The sequence below is a fragment of the Phalacrocorax aristotelis genome, chromosome 2 (assembly GCF_949628215.1).
Source record: "Phalacrocorax aristotelis chromosome 2, bGulAri2.1, whole genome shotgun sequence".
NCBI classification, from domain to species: domain Eukaryota; kingdom Metazoa; phylum Chordata; class Aves; order Suliformes; family Phalacrocoracidae; genus Phalacrocorax; species Phalacrocorax aristotelis.
The window spans coordinates 62,725,403-62,745,127 of record NC_134277.1 but is presented as its reverse complement, the minus strand read 5'-3'; the positions used below and the strand labels follow the sequence as shown (position 1 = coordinate 62,745,127).

Below are 19,725 nucleotides of genomic sequence, written 5' to 3'. Positions count from 1 at the left end.
GGTAACGTACGGGAGATGCGGCAAGTATCCCTCAGTTTCCTTTCCTGCCATCAAGTGCAATTTTCTGAGTGTCATCAATACCAGTCCTTTACTTGGTTATCAGATCTCACCTCATACTTCAAGAAATACTAGATGGTCCCTACCTGCATAAGGCCTCTGCTGGACATAGACAAGCCCAGGTTTGTGAAATACTCAACTTGTCTATACTCTTCCTTAGACAGCATCCAGCTCCTCACTCATTTTCACCAAAATGGGCTAGCTATTGCCACACTTAACACAAGCATCCAACTGAACTCTACACCATGGAAAGGTGATTAACACAATGACATCTACATCAAGGGAAAAAAAAGGCAGATTGAGGAAATACAGTTGGGAATTGGCCAACCATTAAAAAAATCCATATGCAAGGTTTGGGGTGGGGGGGAGCTAACCCCCAAAATCCAAAATATAAATGAATAACCAAAGTAGCACTTCAGCAGAAAATCATTTGTTCTAGTGGTATAAAGGGGATCAACACATAGGTGTAAGCTGGTTGCAGGTAACAGTAGGCTGAAGAATTGCTGTATCTCTGCAAGCTCATTTTTCACCAATTTTAGACATTCCTTACAAGCATAAGAGAGATGTCAAATAATTTGAAAGCCACAACCACCAGGGTCACAAAACCAAAAGAAACATACCTGTGATTCAAACTGAAAATATGCAGGATGCATATGTCTTGTTACATCATTTTAGGCAGTGCTTAGAGACAAAGGCCTCAAAAATTATGTTCTAACACTGCAAAGTATAAAACTATGACCAGTTAGACATACACACCACCCCCTGCCGATAAAACACACTTGTTGCCTGAACCTGGCTGTCATCCTAATCTCTCTTAACCAGGGTATGAGCTTTAATATCCTTTCCAAAAGCACCTATGTGATGCTGTGAGCTCTAAACATCCTTATTAACCATATCAGGACCTGTTGTCTTTTGAATCTTATTAATTATTTGCCTCAATTTCTTGCAAGGAGACACCCTGCCTTTCAGGATGCATTTGATGCAGTCTGAATTTGCCACCTTCTGATTAAATTGAAGGCCTCATTTCCTACTCAGGGAACACAGCAGGGATAAAATCCCCATATTTTCAATGTTTTCTTGACAAAATTAATAAAGTATTAAAGGATCCAAATCTTTTCCCATGACTTAATCTAATTCTTCCTCCTCAGCCACAAGAGTCCAATGCTTACTCAGATTTAAAGGGAAAACAGATTCCCAAGTAAATCGATCCACTTCAACCTGCTACTTCAGCTTACATTAAGAATAATGTCATCACCTAAGCAGCACTTGGAATAGCGCAACTGGCACCACCAAAACATTACATCAACAGTCACATCACTCTCAGAGCTGCTTATTCCACAGGGGACAACCATATGCTATAAGCTAGGCTTGTGTGAAACAATGCATACAGAAGGCAGAGAGCAGGAGGGAGACTGAAGTTTAGACCACCAACAACTATTACAATGGCTTACAACACCTCCTGTAGTCTACACATTTCATCTACACTGGAGAGGGAGAAATACAAGCATCCTAATGCAAAGCAATGAGAACAATGTTCCTCTGATGTCACATACGAGAACAAGAGGGGATGTTCATTTGATCCTGGTAGCATCACATCAGAGAGCTGCAGTGTAGATATCTGGAGCGTGGTTTCTGAAAACTGACAAGTACTGCAATTCAGATTCTGTTGCTAGGCACTGCATAAATAATTCTGATATAAAGAACAGGGGATAGCTGTAAGTGCCTAAATCCCCCATACTCTGATTGCTGATGCCACAAAGAAAGATAAGAAACTAACCAAGAATCAAATGATTCATAAAGCAGGTTCCCCAAGACTCAGATTGAGGTCCCACCAATGAATAGGGTTCATAACAGGATTCATCCAGATTAACTGTCACAAGCTCACAGACTGTAGATACAGAGGTATGCTCAACTAGAAGACAATGGATGGAGCTGGACTTTAAATAAGAATCCCACATACTTCAACTGCAAAGCGTTTCCCAGAGTAGATGGGATTAAATACTGGAGAAATGGCAACATCAAGAATGCCGCACCAAGACTCAGACATCACACCAGACCCAGTCCACTGCCCATAATAATGGGCACATCCCTACTATTAACTAAAGTCACACAGACTTGAGAATAGCATGAATAGTTTATCCCAGACAATTCATCATCCTATTATGCTGTGAAGTAGAAGGTCTTGACAATGACATGAAACATTTGACCTGGGGAGGGGTGGGGGTGAGTGGCTGAAGAAAAGTAAAACAAAAAAGCTTTTAGGATCTCGGTGATCATAATGGCATTTCTGGTTCAAACTTTATCACCTTATGGGAGCCTGTGGGAGTAGGGGAAAAAGGCACACACCAGATCCACAATCCAAAGAAAAAAGTACCTGCAAGAAAGAGTTCTGAGATCATCTCAACTCAAGCAAGAACCATGAAAGAGACTGCTAGCCTTGATGGCAACAAGTCCACCTTTGAGTACTCTTGGGGGAAAACTCTGCCCAGCTACAGATCATTATCTGGACTTCCAGATCAGTTGAGGCTGTCCAGTGAAGAGGAGCTGATAAAACAGACTGCCAAATATGCATTCAGATGATAAAGCTTCACATCTTACTCCACCACTTCTTGATATAGCAAGTGGGAAACCAGGTTTCTACTTGTTTTTTGATACAGATGGAGGCAGCGTGTCCTCATAAATACCTAAGATTCCCACATGGGAGGAAAAAGTCCAATATATAATGAGGAATGCCCAAAACACTAACACTGATGCTGAAAGTGCATTCCCTTCCAGACCACTATCACAAGACAGAGAGTGACAAACACACCCATTTTCTTGATCTGCACCCTTGCTGTTTCCTTACCTCCAGGACTGGATGATCTCAGCATGGTTATAGTCGTGTGGAAGAAGCTGAATTATAACACTTTTACATTTGCTAAAACTTAAACCGGTAGTAAACTGGGACTTTAAAAGGTCACTATTTCCATGTAGATCAGACTACTAGGGACTACAAATTCATAGCCTGCAGCAGGCACAATATCGCCACTGTTCAGAATTCTTCCACAGAAGAGAACTTCCTCTTCTTCCCAGAAGAGAATGCCAGAGACTGAGCCTCTGCTGTAGAATGGGGCAGGAAAGAAGAGGAAAAGAACAGCTGTTTCTTCCAAGCACTACAGGAAAGTATGTCAGGTAGCAAATTGCAGTTGGGGAGTTCTCAAAGTAGTTAAGGAGTCTACTTATTTCTGACTGGGCAAAAAAAGTCCTCCACAGACACATGCCTCTCCTGAGATGGAGGCCAGCAGCTGGCCTCCAAGAGAATCAGTGTTCTGCTGAGTCAGGGTATCAGCTACATCAAGTGTAGTCTGAAAGCTGATCTGTGTTTCAGTTCTACCCTGCAAATCACAGTGGAGAGGATCTGGTATGATGATGAATTAAGGGAACAGGTATGGCACTGAAATGACAGCCTGAAAAGAAATCGAATATAATATTTTCACATGTGGGAAAGAAGTATTAGAGAGTAAAGAAATATTATTTCATTCAACAAGATATTGAAATAGGTTTGAAAAAATGCATTCAGTAAGAAGTTCAGAGTAAAGTTCTAGTAAAGTTCTGAGGTTTAGTAAACCTTCGAAAGAGTGTAAGATGACAATCTATTTGTTGGAATGACTGAAGTTTTTCATTATGTATCAAGAGCAGAAACAATTGCTTCTGACTATTAAAAATTTCTCAAAACAGAACTATGAACAGGCATTATGGACCAACTGCCATACATGGAAAACGAAGCTAAATACACTAGGAAAAACATATAGTTTATTTTTCTGACTAGCAAGCATATTTATACATTGAAAAAGCTTGCCTAATGCTGTTAAACTTATCAATATAATACTATCACACTGCTAAAAAAGATCTAAAGGAAAACATCCAAAACTGAAAATAGAATTGCTCTTCTTTGCCTTTCTTCATTGAATTATACTAATAAATGTTGGCAAAAACAATCCAAGTTACATATACTGACTAAGACCTCCATGAGAGATTCTGGTTCAGCCACCTGGTGGTCTCAATTAGATAAATACTATATAATGCCCTCTTATCCTCAACAGTTTACAAGCTAAAATAAAAAGAAACAAAGGATAGAAGGAAGTAGTTCTTCAGTTTAACCAAGTACCACTGCTATTAGATTAAGATAGACAAACACTATTACAGGAAAAACAGCACCTAAAATGTCCAGTGGACCACTGGATACATGTTTAAAATTGCTTCTATTCAGTATTATTTCTCTACTTCAATGAAAGTTCCTGAAACCAAGCAGGCAGCTGGTTCAGCTTCTAAAATATGACAGAAACATTGCTACAACTATTGTTGCCAATCTCCTGTCCATTCTCTCATATGAACTCACATGCAAACACAAATAACCTCCATTTATTCCAGGCTTCAAGTTGAGTTATAAACCAAATACACCTCTAAGCATATCCTATAGTCAAAAAACATCCAGACAGAGTCTTCAGAAGTTTTATCTAGATCATTTCAATATTTATATGATAAACATTTACTTACATGTTACAAAGATGCGGACAGTCCAAACACTGTCTCTTCTTTCCACAAAGTTCCCCACAGCTATGTGGGATTTCATTTCTATTCCATTCAGGATTGTGCACCTTCCCTAAATCATGTCAAAAGACAAACTTATTTACTGCCTTGAATACAATACTGAATTTGGGAAAAAATATCACACCAAAAAGAAAAAGCTTTATTTTCAATACTGACAGTAGCCTTCTTTGAAAAACAAAATGACACAAGATGTTTCCCATTTTTCTCAGCTTTCAGTGCTGATATATTTTCAACTTCTTTAAAAGTAAGTGCCACTGGAATATCAAGCACCAGAAGATTCTTACCTTCTATGCTCTCAGGAGGCACTTAGGTAGCCGATATTTTACATTAAATTAAACTGATAAAATACAAGAAAATTAAAAGCCCCCTTTAGTTGGTCAGGCTGCATAATAGATAAGAAAACTAAAGGGTGAAACTACCTTGCTGCCTCAACACAGAAGAAAAAAAAAACCCCAACCAAACAACACCCACACCCCCCCACAACAACAACAACAAACAAAAGACACTATTCCCAGAAAATAAGATCTAGCTGGTAAGGTAGTAGGGAATAGGGCCAGAATGTAATGATTGGGCAAATTGTAAGTGTCACTTCTCTAAAAAGAAGCAGAGTCTACATAAATCTAAACATTAAATGTTGACATTTTGAGGAATGCAGCAGGACATCTTAAACAAGAACTGATAAATCCAGTATGCTAGCTTCAAGTATTCTGTATTTCAGATAAGCACTGAAACCATATTTTAATTAAACTGACATACTGTTAGCAAATGTCATAGCTGTAAGTGCACTAGATGATCATCAGGGTTAAAGTTAATTGCCATGGTTAACACATGCAAACTTAATTTTACTCTCTGCAAGAGGGGAATTAAATTGACAATGAAGCAACTGAGCCCATGTTACAAATTTGAGCTGCAACAATTAAAACACCAAGAAAATGTATTTTTGGTGACATAGTTATGTCATTTTATCTCTTGTAGAATATACAATGGTGTACTAAAACTAGCAAGTTAGAAAACTATGAATAAACACCACAAATGGCATTTATCCACCTGAGTTTCAATTAAATTAGTTGAACAAGCAGGAAAATCCTGAAAATTAGAAGATTCAGAAGAAAAATAAGCTAGGTATTTCTTCATGGAACAGTGGAAAAAAACCCCAAACAAAATAAAGCACACTTAACACACAGTATTTTTCATCAAATAGAAGATAGCTTTGCATAAACAGTTGGTGATGTCCAAATGTCATAACGTTAATGTAAAACTATCTATGTAATATTAAAGTATTATGTTCCAACACAGTGCTCTGCTAATACCAACCCTGTGGACAACCTGAGGTTCCTACTGTAGATCTCCCAACACTATGAACAGTCTTTAAGCTTAGGGAGAATTTCTTTCCTATTTAAGAGATGGACAACCTGTCTTAGAAGTATAATTTTCATTTGGAATAAAAACATTCACTCTAACTGCATCATTATCCCTATACTTGTAAGATTCCACACACTGTCATACAAAAACTGTCTTACCTGTACTGCACTATTTTTAACTTACTCACTGACACATTTAGATACAGAGAACTTCAGGTAAAATTATCACAGAACCACAGGTTGGAAGGTACCTCAGGGACCATTTAGTCCAACCTTTCTAGGAAGAGCACAGTCTAGACAACATTGCCCAGCACCCTGTCCAGACAACTCCTGAAAGTGTCCAATGTGGCCAAGTCAACCACTTCCCTGGGGAGATTATTCCAATGGTTGACTGTCCTCAATGTGAAAAATTTTCCTCTGGTGTCCAATCGGAATCTCCCCTAGAGCAACTTCTGTCCATTCCCCCTTGTCCTCTCCATGTGACTCCTTGTAAAAAGGGAGTCTGCATCTTCTTTGTAGCTGCTCCTTAAGTACTGGTACATGGTGATGGGATCCCCTCTAAGCCTTCTTTTCTCAAGGCTGAACAAACGCAGCTCTCCCAGCCTATCCTTGTATGGCAGGTTTCCCAGTCCTTTGATCATCTTGGTGGCCCTTCTCTGGACCCCTTCCAGCCTGTCCACATAATTTTTTATATAGTGGGGACCAGAACTGTACACAGTACTCCAGGTGTGGCCTGACAAGCGCCGAGTAGAGTGAGATGTCTTCTTTATCTCTGCTGGTGATGCCCTTTTTGATGCAACCCAGCATCCTGTTGGCCTTTTTGGCTGTAGCAGCACACTGTTTGCTCATGTTGAGCTTTCTGTCCACCAGGACCCCCAGGTCCCTTTCCACAGAGCTGCTCTCCAGCCAGGTGGATCCCAGTCTGTGCTGCACTCCCGCATTATGTTTTCCCAGGTGCAAGACCTTGCACTTATCCTTGTTGAACTTCATAAGGTTCTTGTTAGCCCACTCTTCCAGCCTATCCAGATCTTCCTGGAGAGCAGCTCTCCCTTCTGGAGTGTCTACTTCCCCACTCAACTTGGTGTCATCTGCAAACTTCACTAGGCTACACTTGTTCCCATTACCCAGATCACTTATGAAGATGCTGAATAAATTGTTACCTATTACAGCATAGGTCTAGTTCCTTTAGGGCAAGTTCACCGACTCCCAGTTCCTGCCCAATTCCAAAATATTCTGTTTTGCAGAAAGCTACGTGAAAGTTTCCAGTGGCTCTGACTTAAGGAAGGGAAAGCTACATGAAATCAACACAAACTTCTACAGTGTAAATCCCAAACAAAATTTACCTGCATATATGCAATTAAGTAACAATTCATTTCTCCCTTTTTGTCATATACTTACAGCTTAGTGAATATTGTACTCCATTTACCTCTTATATTAAACATGTACCTTTATTAAACATAAAGGCCTGAAAATTCTGAATATTATTTCCTATTTAACCTGTATGCGTCGCCAATCAACATAAATGACAAAATTGCTAAATCAGTTTAAAGGTTTAGATAGTTGTATGCTTGAATTGTGTATTATTTTGGTGTATAGAATCACAGAATCATAGATTTATTAAGGTTGGAAAAGACCTCTAGGATCATCAAGTCCAACCGTCAACCAATACCACCATGCCTCCTAAACCAGTGTCTTGCCACAAAGACAGACATAAGACATGCAGATTATTTCAGTCCTTCTAGAGAAGTAAAGCTTGTAGGATAGCAGCCAATTCTATAATTATTCTATTAAAATCACTATTATTACAGTGGTATGAAAATATTTCAGTTGTGATTTAGTATTTCATTTTTAAAAGATTTTAAGCAACATATGTGTGATTCTCTGTACACCCATCTTCCAGCGTCAACAGTTTTAAACAAGGTTAAATTTCAGGGATGTAGGCAAACAAGCAGCAATATCAGAATTCAAATAAAAAAAAAAGAATCAAAATGACAATTTTTTTCCTTTGCAAAAGCAAGAAACTCACCACAGAAACAAGTGTAAGTTTTAGGAACTTGTGTAGAAGCATTCTGACAAGCTGGACATCTCCAACCACTATTACCATCTGTAGGTAAAAAAAAAAAAGATAAAGATTACTTGAAGTAAATAAAGGAGCTAGTCTGCAAACCTAGAATAAGTGCTCTTGCCTTTTTCTTACCACAGGTACAACCAAACAAAGTTTTTCCATTCACTCAGAAGTAGTGAGAAAGCAGGTTAACAAAAATACATTTTATACAGTATCAGGATAAACACAGCAACGGTACTTCATCTGACCAGGCTCCAACTTTACATAGAGGCAAGAACAAATTTTAAAATTGCACTTTTTCTATTATCATGTACCCTGTTATAAGACATTCTACTAGAATAAAGACGGTCTTCACCATACCTAAAGATGTGAGAAAAGAAGTATTAAAGTGTTCAAAATTGGTGAGAAAAATGTAATTACCTACAGTCATAAGCACCACCTGTATTCTCCTCCTCTCATGTTATGAGTTTACATGTCTTGTAGAAGACCAGTTTAGCATTGCTTCATGTCTAGAATAAATTAGTGCCATATAAACCAGAATAATCTACTTCAGTTAAAGGTGACAATACCTAGCTATTGACTAGGACATTACTTTTAAAGTTGGTATTTTATTAAATAGTAGTTTTCTTACTTCTGCATTTCAGAAGGGTGTTGATTAGCAGTAAAGAAAGTGACATTCATTAAGATATTTCCCAAATGCAGTACATATCTGGCTATGAAGAATACCAGTGTGCGAGCACTACTGACCAAAGTGGGGCAGGTAGGAGAGACATTTTTTCGTATGTATGTACACACACACTCTTTTATTAGATTGGATAGTATTATAAAGCCTATAATTTATCTAAAAATAAAAATACATAAATATGAACTGATTAGCTCTTACTGTCTCTCTTAACCAATCAACTCACTGCTGGTAAATTAATAAAGCTGTGATTATAGAACTGTTCTCCGCAATTAAGAAACATGACCAAGATTTGTGATATTTTCACATTATGAATGCAGGAGGGATTGCAAACAGGAAACCCGATCTGTGACAAGAGAACTGCAGTGCAGTGACAGGCACACCTAGGTTCACTATCAATTGGATTGGAGACTTCTGATGTTAACCATCATAATGCACAACGGCAATGATTTTCACAAACTGGAGATGATCCAGATTACAGGCTGCCTTGACACTCTTGAAATACAAATCTAAAGCACATCTATTCTTTTCAATACTTGGTGCCTATTCATACCCCTCATTATCCTGGCTTATATCACTGTGCCACTAAGACTGCTTCAGAGAGCTGCACAGTTATGGGCTGGGCAGCTGTATGACAGTGGCACAAGAAGTATACTCTCACAATCATGCTCAACACTAAGCTGCCATCTCCTGACCAAGACTTTTTTTTAATTTGACTGCTACAAACTGATGCATCTCAGAAGTATTAAAAGCTACAGATAAAAACTGGCAGCAGGGGACTGAATGGGGTATCTGCTGATGAAGCTGTCAGCACCTTATATGGCTCCTCCCAAAGCTAGCATACTAAATCCTAAGGGATTCCCTATGGGATTACTTTGTACAGTATACTTAACTATTACATTAACATAGTTTCTTTCACTGCTATTTCATGTTATGTTTTTCAGGATCTGTGAAGCCTATCATCAAAGCTTCAGGAGGCCAGCAGAAGGCCTCTCCTATCAACATCTCTCCTGGAGCAGCATGCCTAGTCCTCTATAAGCAATGGTATCTCCAGAGTATAGTGAAGGTCCTTGTAAAATAGGAACCTTCTACCAAGCAAAACTGCCTTTCAAGATATATTTTGTTGTTCTTAATCATTGATCATCCTTTGCTCCTATAAGACATAGCTACATTCATGTGGGTCTACCCGCAAGGAACATGCATGGTTGCTCTCTTCCAAAAATACAAGAAATAAATTTTCTTCCTGGATTCAGATGCAATTACAGTAGGACAGAATGACAGGATGACTCCTGACATACACATTTGTAAGGAGTGGTTACAGGACCACTCCTTACAAATACTGATTACTGAAGAAAGTGAGAATCAGGATGGCCCTACAGAATGAACATTCCACTCAAATACTCTCTTGAACAGGAGCAAAGTAGGCAGAACTCCAAAAATACCAGAAGGACATTTGTCTGAGCAAAATCAACACACCTCACCTTCATTTACTACGGACTGTTTTAGTATTTGCTATCCTTACCCTCCTTGTGGGATAAACAGATTCCTTACTTGTACTTATTTACCAAGATGTTTTCCATACACTTACATATTGCAAGTGTTCCTATTTGTAGCACTTTCAGCCACAAAAATGTTTATCTGTGGTAGCATGCCCAGAACCCTACCCCTTCCTATTGCATACCTGTTGTCATAAAGGCACAGCAAATGATCTTCTGTTTCCAGAATCCTAAATGATTAAAGGGCTCAAAAGAACCCTGAGTAGGAAGAGCTGGGAATTATATATACAGACTAAGAATCTTTAAGTGTAGTTTCAAAAAAGCACCTTTCCGCTTTATGTGCTTGCCTAGATGAGTCATAGGTGATCACAGAAGAAAGGATCCAAAACACATCTGCTGGAATAAAGAGTGAATGCTAAAAGATTGTTTCCAAAGGCAGCAGTACAGCAGGAATTTTCAACATATATACAAAGCTAGCTACATAAAAAGAACTTGAAACAGAATATTTCAGTCACTCCAACTGTAATAGAATTTAGTACAATCAACACTGGCAGTTTCATGTTACATTTCTAAAAGGTCTTGTGCAGTTCTCCAATGAGATAATCTGTATCGGAATAAATTACCGCTTTGCCTTCTCAGCTAGACACAATCAAAAGCTTTTGTCCCAGTAAAAAAAAGTGACAGCATCTGTGTAATATCCAAGGCATACAGAATAGCTTCAGCCCTTGAACATCACAGCTTAAGGGAAAAAGATAAAAAAACCAAGGAAGAAGAGAAAAAAGGCAAGTAGATTCATATTCTGACCACTGAAACTCAGAAGCCATCTTCGAGGCCAATATTGGATTGGTACAGACCACTAGCTAATCTGGAGGCGGAAGGCAGGGGCAGCAGAGGGAGCAGACACACATGTAATAACTCATATATCTCCAGTCCTTCCAGCCAAAATTAAAATACCAGTAAAACTAGCTCCCCTGCAAAGAAGGGAGAAAATGGCTTAAATTTTTGTTTCATCAATGTAAGGGTAGAAGTCAAACAACATTGAAACAGTTTTTAAAAGAAGTAGAAGGAAGGGGGCAAGAGACAACAATTTCCCCTTTATAAAGATCTTGTGTGCAATGCAGGTATTTTTGTCAGATTGGCCTTAGCTGTGCAATATCTAAAGGTCACATTCCTCCAAGACATAATTCAAAAATGTTCCTAAAAATGCTTGCTAAGGAGAAAGTTATGGTCTTCTTTATAAAAAGAACCTTTCCACATAATGGCAAAGGGATGCCTAGCAGAGCTCCTTCTCCTCCTTCTGACCAGGACATCTCTAATACACAATGCAAATCCATTCTCTAGTTCTGAGTGCCACTGACAGCTTACATTGTAGAATTACCAAACGTTGCATCTCAACCACAAGTCTAATGCAAGCAGACTAAGAACAGAGCAAAACCTTATGACTCCCCACAGATAATCAGGATATTCTTTCACCTGGCCTGGTGTCATGGTTTAGCCTCAATCAGCAACTAAGCACCACACAGCCACTTGCTCGCTCCCCCCTGAGAGAATCAGAAGGGTAAACTGAGAAAACTCATGGACTGATATAAAGACATTTTAATGGGTAAAGCAAAAACTGCACACATATGCAAAGCAAAACAAGGAATTTATTCACTGCTTCCCACTGGCAGGCAGGTGTTCAGCCATCTCCAAGAAAGCAGGCCTCCATCAACTGTAACGGTTACCTTGGGAAGACAAACATCCCCCCCTTCCTTCTTCCCCCAGCTTTTATATACTGAGCATGACATCATACAGTATGGAATATCCCTTTGGTCAGTTTGGATCAGCTGTCTTGGCTGTGTCCCCTCCCCTCCTGGCTTCTTGTGCACCCGGCAGAGCATGGGGAGCTGGAAAAGTCCTCGACTAGTGTGAGCACTACTTAGCAACAACTACAACATCTCCGCATTATCAACACTGTTTTTAGCACAAATCTAAAACATAGCCCCATACTAGCTACCGTGAAGAAAATTAACTCTATCCCAGCTGAAACCAGGACACTTGGCCAAACTAAAAGTAATTTTTCAGATGACCATCAAAACAATGGAAGGCAAAGAAGTATCTGAGGGCTGATACCTTCAGTAAAACACATCTGAAAGAGTCCCTGAGAAAAGAGATACTGTAGGGTACAAGAAGACGACGTTACGGTAACCCTGATAGTTCTTCGCTAGAACGAGTAGAATCCAAAGCATGTTTTATCTTGTTGACATGGGAACCCAGCATAGTTCACCTCCCCCCTCATCTGCACCCACGTTTGCATGGGTGCCAACCTGATGGCCTGCTGTAGATCTCGGAATTCAGACAACACCATCTGTATTACAACAGCAAGTTTGCTAATGTGCAGAACAGGACATTAAATATATACGATATGTTAATCGGCACAAGTTTTATTATCCACCCCTGCAGTGCATTCCTTTGAGCTTTGCCCCCGAGCAGGGTTCCACTGTGTTGGGTCCCCATGTGATTAGCATTGGTGTCCCAGGGCTCCCACCATGGTAATGCTGTGCTTTCCTTAAACCCAAAGCTTTTCCCTCGTAACAGATACCCATTACTATTGATGTGGAAGACGGAACTACATGAGAAGATAACCCACCAAAGATGTTATCCACCTCATCTGAGTATTCAGGATTTCTCCGATACAATGCTGTGATCACAAAAAATTGTGAGAAATTATGTACACATACATACTTTCAGCCTCCTACTACGTGTCACAGAAATAAGAGCTGCTGTAAGGCCCCAAATGGAGAGACATTCTCACTGAAACATTCGGTTGCTTCAAAAACATAAAAGAATGAACATTCAAACCTGATCCTATGAAAAAGATATTCTCACGAGGCTGGAAGTAAAATGTAGCAGTGAGAAGTTTGGGTACTGAGATTAGATAAGATTTCTTGGAATTCATTACAACATTTGTAGAATTTAGCAGCTTTAATGTAAATTGTGTCCAGAAAAAAAAAAAAACAACAGATTTTTTCCCTATTCCAGAAAAACAGTTTATATTGAGTTAGGTAGGCCACAGTGTCCTATTTCTCTTCTGGTAGACAATAATTACTGCTAGGGTTCTAGTGAATCCTCAACATTATACAAAGCCTGAAAAGTAGAACCTACACTGAAACAACCTAACAGGAAACAAATACACTCTGAAATACAAGTTCTAATCAAGACAGGATAGCAGGGCTTTGCAGGTCAAGAAACATGCATCACTGTCCTTACTGGAGTTATGGAATCAGTTCTACTGAGACCACAATCTTTAATTGCAGTTAATGGTTATCTCAAGTTCTCTCACACACAAGATGCAGTAGCATATTTAGTCCACAAATTCTTACAAGAAAAGCAAATGACCAAAAGATATGGCTATTTGAAATGCTGTCAGGATTCAAGCATCTAAGGTCACTGTCTTGAAAGATAAGCAAAACCTCCCTTAAGCAAGCAGAAACTCTTTTGATCAAGCAATATGCTGTTTCACGGAAATAACTCCAAAGAAGGCAACAAAAAGAACAGCTAAGAGATAAAGGTTCTCAGCAGTCACTTTCAGTTTGGCTTAAGATCTCAGTCTTACCCAAAAATCTGTTCCCCTTCTCAAATATTTCAATGCCTTATGTTTCAAATCTTGTGCTGATATTTGCAACTTCCTTTCTACTGCCAGTATGAAGCATGACCAGCCCTACTCAGAAGTCTGTCTATGCATCCTCAGAAATCCAAGAACTTTGCAACCAATCCTTTCTGCAAGAGATTCACAGTCTGTAAGAACTTCTCTCAAACATTTGGAAGTAGCTGACAGACTGTATTTCCTTGGTCTGCCCAGAGAGAGACAGAAAGACACATGAAGAATGGTAAACGCTAAACCAGCAGGGTACAAAAAAATTAACCCTACTTCAAGATTAACATTACAGTCTTCAGAGTCTCTCTACATCATACAACTGAACACAGCAGAGAGGCTGCAATTCAGCCTTAACTTACACCAAAGTGTTCAAAGAGCAGAATGTAGTCATAGAAGAGTTTCAAAAAGTGGTATAATACAAAGAATCTGAAACAGTTTAAGCTAATGACAAAGGTGTAAGCTCCCTCTTCTCTGAATTTCATTTCACTGCATGGCATCGGTGGCAGATGTCAGGGGTACTTTATCTTAGAACAGAACCAAGAACTAGTTGAGTAAAAGCAGACAACTAATGCTTGGAGTGCTTCTTCGGTTTGACTGCTCAGCCAAGCACAGGTGAGAGTAGACAAAGCATTTCTTGGTGTGTAAAAACACAGCCACAGAGCTTTGCATCTTGATGCACTGATTTCATTGAGTGATCTTATACTTACGTATCCAAACCTGGAAATTAGTTTTAGCTAGAATACAAGAAAGAATGAAAACAGCAGGATTATACAAAGCACCCGAAGAACCATAAAACACACCCATTTTTTAATTAAAATTTGCTTTGTTTACAGCTTACTTGTTACTTTAGACAATATTTATAAGTAGTTTTCCAGCATAAGAAACACATGAACTTTGCTATTATATACATTTGAGAGAGAAAGTGTGTGCAAGAGAGAATACCAACCTTCAGCTTGTGAAGCTGGTGACCGCGCCCACTTCTTAATGCAATTCAGGTGGAATACATGGTAACAATTCTGACAGCTCCAGACTGGGGCTACTATTCGGACCACCTCACAGCATACCATGCACTCGTACTTCTCTGTGGTCAGCTGTTCAATCAATGACCCTGCAAATAAAATACATTACTTGTACATTAAAACACCAGCTAGCTGAGAAACAAAATTAAAATGAAATTCCAAAATTTCACTTAAATTATAACAGAATTTATTTTTCCTGTGTGGCTATAAGCAAGGTATTAGTTTACTCCTGGAAGATTCCAGTTTGATACCTAGTATGCCTCTCTAGTTTCAGAGCAGAAAGAGGGAGTGGCAACAATAATTCATGTTGATGAACAGCAATCACTCTGATCTTACAAATTAATACTTTTAAGCTTGGCAGAAGTTTGAGATTTTACTCATCACTTCACAAGGGAAATTTACCTTCACATAAGTTTAAACCGAAAAACTTCAAGCTCTAAACTACAGAAGTTTCAGCCAAAATTAAATTTAATTCCCATCCTTGAGTATTCCTGGAGGACCACACAACAAATATTAACAGTGAAGTACCTGGATTACAGAAATAAGTCCCTTAAACTGACTGCTTTAGTAGTGGAATTATTGGGAAACAATAGTCAAAGTACTGGGCCTTTTGAGCCATATGAAAGGATCTGAAAAAGTAATTTGTAAATAAAGGAAGAACTCCACATGAAAGACAAAACGGCCTGAAAACGTAATTAAATATGCAACCATAACAAAGGCACCACATAACTTCCATTCTGCCATCAAGATAAGGCTACCAAATACACCTTAGAAATGCTATTTGATCTATGCCCACAGAATTTTAAAACATCTCAGCCTTGAGAAAAGAAGGCTTAGAAGGGATCTCATTATCATGTACCAGTAATTAAGGGGTAGCTACAAAGAAGATGGAGACTCCCTTTTTACAGGGAGTCCCATGGAGAGGACAAGGGGGAATGGACAGAAGTTGCTCTAGGGGAGATTCTGATTGGACATAAGGGGGAAATTTTTCACAGTGAGAACAGTCGACTATTGGAGTAATCTCCCCAGGGAAGTGGTTCACTCGGCCACGTTGGACACCTCCAAGAGTCATCTGGACAGGGTGCTGGGCCATCTTGGCTAGACTGTGCTCTTCCCAGAAAGGTTGGACTAGATGATCCCTGACGTCCCTTCCACCTGTGATTCTGTGATCTTAATTACAAGTGTAAAAAAGCACCATTTTTAGGTGATGCCAATACAAGGAAAGTTAGAAGTCATAATGAAGGACAAAAAACCAAGAAAATAACAAAAGAAGAATGACACATGACTGAAACTAAACCCATGGACGCCTGGAAACCTGGAAGTGTTACCACTGTTTGCCCTCCTTAACAGGATATAAGCACTTTCGAACTTCTTTTCCAGCCCTCCTCCATCAAGCACCAAAAGATTTAGAATGATCAGTCATTTCTGCTTTTGGCACCCCATGAATATTATCTGCTGCAAAGAAAGCATCCCTACCTAAAACATACTACTTTTCTCCAGAAGACTAAAGCTATACCATACACAGAAAGGATAACTGCCCCATAAACAGTTAAAAGCACAGACCCAGCCCCCCGAAAACAGTTTAATTTTAAGATTCAAGTAGAACCCAGGAGCATGAAAGTTAACGCATTCAAGTTAGAAAGGATCAAGGAGAATCTTGATCCTTGAGCTCTTCCTAAGGTAACAAAGTTTCTGACTGGAGCTATCTTATGCTTCCCGATTACGCTACTACTTTCTCAGTTCTGAAAGAGAAGAGACACTAAGAAGCAAGATCTTCAATATTCAATACCACAGTTAAGATAACAAGAACTAGCCCATCCATATCTATCATTCTGGGCAACAGCAGATCAGATTGAGATGCGTTGTAAAAACCAACTAAATCTAATTCTCACTCTTCAACTGGAAAAGGACCAAACAAAAAAAAAAAAAGAAAATATCTGCCCTTATTGTCTCTGAAAGAAAACAGGTCTACGTCTGCTGGGTACTATGAATAACACAAGACGATTTCCTCAGTGCACACTTAAGCTTATCTAAAACAGCAAGAAAAAGCTACCCAGGTTGTCTAGAAACAGAAACCAGTACTGAGGCATTGAAGACATTCAGCTGATTTCCATTTAATGTTATGTCCCTAATGGTATGAGTTGGCACAAAATTCATTCAGTCAAAACCCTGTGGGTCTGCTTGACACTGTCAATGGCACACGTTTCTATTCTCAACTTCCAAAAATAGTATCCAGAGACTTTCTCTATTTCTAATTACCTTTTGATAACATCATTGCAAAAAAAAGAGCAAAAAATTCAGTTAGGAGCAGAATACAGATCCTGTCTACCATTTTCCTACTTCTACACAAAAGGTGAGAACATTTATCCTGCAAAAATCAGTTTCAGGATTGTCCCTCCAGTCCCATTATTCAGGATGCTCAGAATTTTACTCCCTGCTCCCGCAATATACGTGTTTTAAGATGGTGCCTGACCAGGCCATCATCTGCAATTTCATAGTGAAACAACAAAAACTTCAGACAAAATCTGTTCTTCCCTAGTAAACTTACAGACACTTCCCTACACAGAAACCACACATCTACAATTCATTCTACCCCCTGAAACTGATACTGACCTAATGTGAAATAAGCCTCTTCAGCTAGTCAAATGTGGAGGCAGTTTCAATTTTTCAAGATTGTATCTTTAATACAAGAGTACAGAACAGTCCAGAAAGCTTACCTGTATGAGTTTCTTTGTTTTTTGGTACATCACTTTGTTTTTTCCAGTACTGGGTCCAGCTGAAATGAAGTGCAGGTGCCTGATCCCCCTTTAACAGGAACTTTCTTCCATTACATCTGACAGAATCAGACAATTGGTGCCTGATTTCACTGGTCAAATTTTCATCATTTTTGTGAACAGAGTTTTCTTTCTTCCTCTCATTTTTGTCTTTTGGAATATATGCAAGAGAAGACTTCTTACCTACTTTTGTATTTTTATTACGGTGAGAATCATGCCTTTTCTGACACTCTTTTTCTGCCGGGGGTTTATTCCACACAGGCTTCCGAGGATATCTTTTGTTTATGTAATTGTAGCCTTTCTGCTCATCCCCACTACCAACAGGTGCATCACAGAATGCCTTTCCAACAGATGATTCTGAAGAGTCAGACTGAGTCATATCCAAAGCTGGAACATTTTCAAACAGCTCTACTTTCTGTTTAGAGCTCACTCTCTTTTCCCGGTCATGTACTTGCTTTCCCTTCTCCCTGAAACCTCTTCCAGATGCATGCATCAGATGGGTTTTCTTTGGCTTTGCTCCTCTGCTATCTGCATTAGGTACCTCCCTGTCACTCTCCGAGGAGAGAAAGTCATTGTATCCTCTAGGAGGTGCTCTTCTCCCAGGTACTACTGCAGCATCTGAAATTCCTGGACCTGCAGCAGCATCAACAGTACTTTGCTTTATCTTACTTCTAGTACACATGCTATCGTTTCTTGATCTGTGCCATCTCTGGCTTTGCAAGTTGCGATTCTTCAAACTTCTACTGGTACCAAAATATTGGTGGAAGTCTTCAGAATTCCCATACTGACTTTCGGGATTACAAAAGCCACGATGCTTTGTGGAAGAGCTTTCATAACCTGTACCTCTTTCAGAAGACAGACTAGGAAATGGTAAATTACTTCTATTCTGATTACTGTTAGATTCTTTCCTATCTTTATTTACCCAGTTTATATCTGTAGGTTGTCTTTCCCCTGGAATGGAATCAGAAGCATCAGGATTGAAATTTGATGCACCTAAAAAATGAAAAAAATAAAACCACACATGTAAGACTTAAATAGTAAACACTTCTTTTCAGCAAAATTACAATACATGCAAAGGCCCAGAAGTTCAACCAATCCCACTCTTGACAGAACAACTGCAAACAAGTTTCCAGAAGCTAGAGTTGAATCATACAGTGCTTTGTGGAAGTTACTTTCTCTTGTCATCATTACAGAAAGACCATGATGACCGAGAGTTAAGATGAGAATATAAAAACGTATGGTGAAGAAAACCATTTGAAGCAGCACTGTACGTATTCGAGACATGCAAACATGTTAATCAGTGTTTAACATGTGCTGAAGTTTTTCCTACACACACAGAGAAACGTGAAGAAAAGGGGGTCCTTTAAATACAATGTCTACATCTGAGATTTTAATATTACACAGAACTTTGAATATAAATTAAAATCCATCAGCCAAAGAGTAGCAATAGTAAATGCTTGCATGAACTCTGATTACACTGTTCTACATATAGACATATTAAATGGTAGAGGGACTACCCAGGGCAGCTTTGCAAAATTATTTTTCTGTTATGAGGCCATTAACATGAACCAGGCTTCTAGTTGTCATTTCTATGCCTCTAGATAAAAGCAAGAGGTGTACATCAGAAATCTTACGTTGCTCAATTTCATATCACATTGTGCCTCTGGGCCTGCCTGCAATAGAAATTATCAGGTGAGTTTCAGGGACAGGTTAATGGGCTGTGGAAGATTTGTTGAGTCTTACACAGTAGCGTAAAAAAAGAGAAGAGGCTTCTAAAATCTCATGGAGGTAGTGTCCCTTTTAGAGGTTAGGTAGGTTACCTCTGACGGAAGGACAGGTGCAGTTTATTCCTGGTTCAGGACGATTCAAAGAATCAAGCACTTGGGCTATGAACGTAAGAGACTCTCCAAAAGGCTAATGCTATCAAGGTCTCTCAACTGCCTATTATTTTAACTTTTCAGTAAAGACTGTGGAAATTAACACTTTGAAGGGAGGAACAAACCAGAACACTTCAAAGCATTAATTTTTTTTTTTTTCTTTCTTC

General features: G+C 39.1%; 1 protein-coding gene across 4 annotated transcripts in view; it reads right to left on the bottom strand.

Moving 5' to 3' along the window:
• The window catches only part of NFX1 (nuclear transcription factor, X-box binding 1), a 96,754-nt gene that overhangs the window by 44,895 nt on the left and 32,134 nt on the right, over nucleotides 1-19,725 (bottom strand). For all 4 annotated transcript variants that reach the window (XR_012659034.1, XM_075083807.1, XM_075083805.1 and 1 more), the window contains exons 2-5: nucleotides 17,625-18,674; nucleotides 14,835-14,996; nucleotides 8,035-8,112; nucleotides 4,594-4,699 (exon numbers count right to left, since the gene is read on the bottom strand). Coding sequence is in view for 3 of the 4 variants with exons in the window: in XM_075083805.1 (XP_074939906.1) it covers nucleotides 4,594-4,699; nucleotides 8,035-8,112; nucleotides 14,835-14,996; nucleotides 17,625-18,674 (1,396 nt within the window). In the remaining variant the exon portion in view is untranslated. The remainder of the gene's footprint in view (nucleotides 1-4,593; nucleotides 4,700-8,034; nucleotides 8,113-14,834; nucleotides 14,997-17,624; nucleotides 18,675-19,725) is intronic.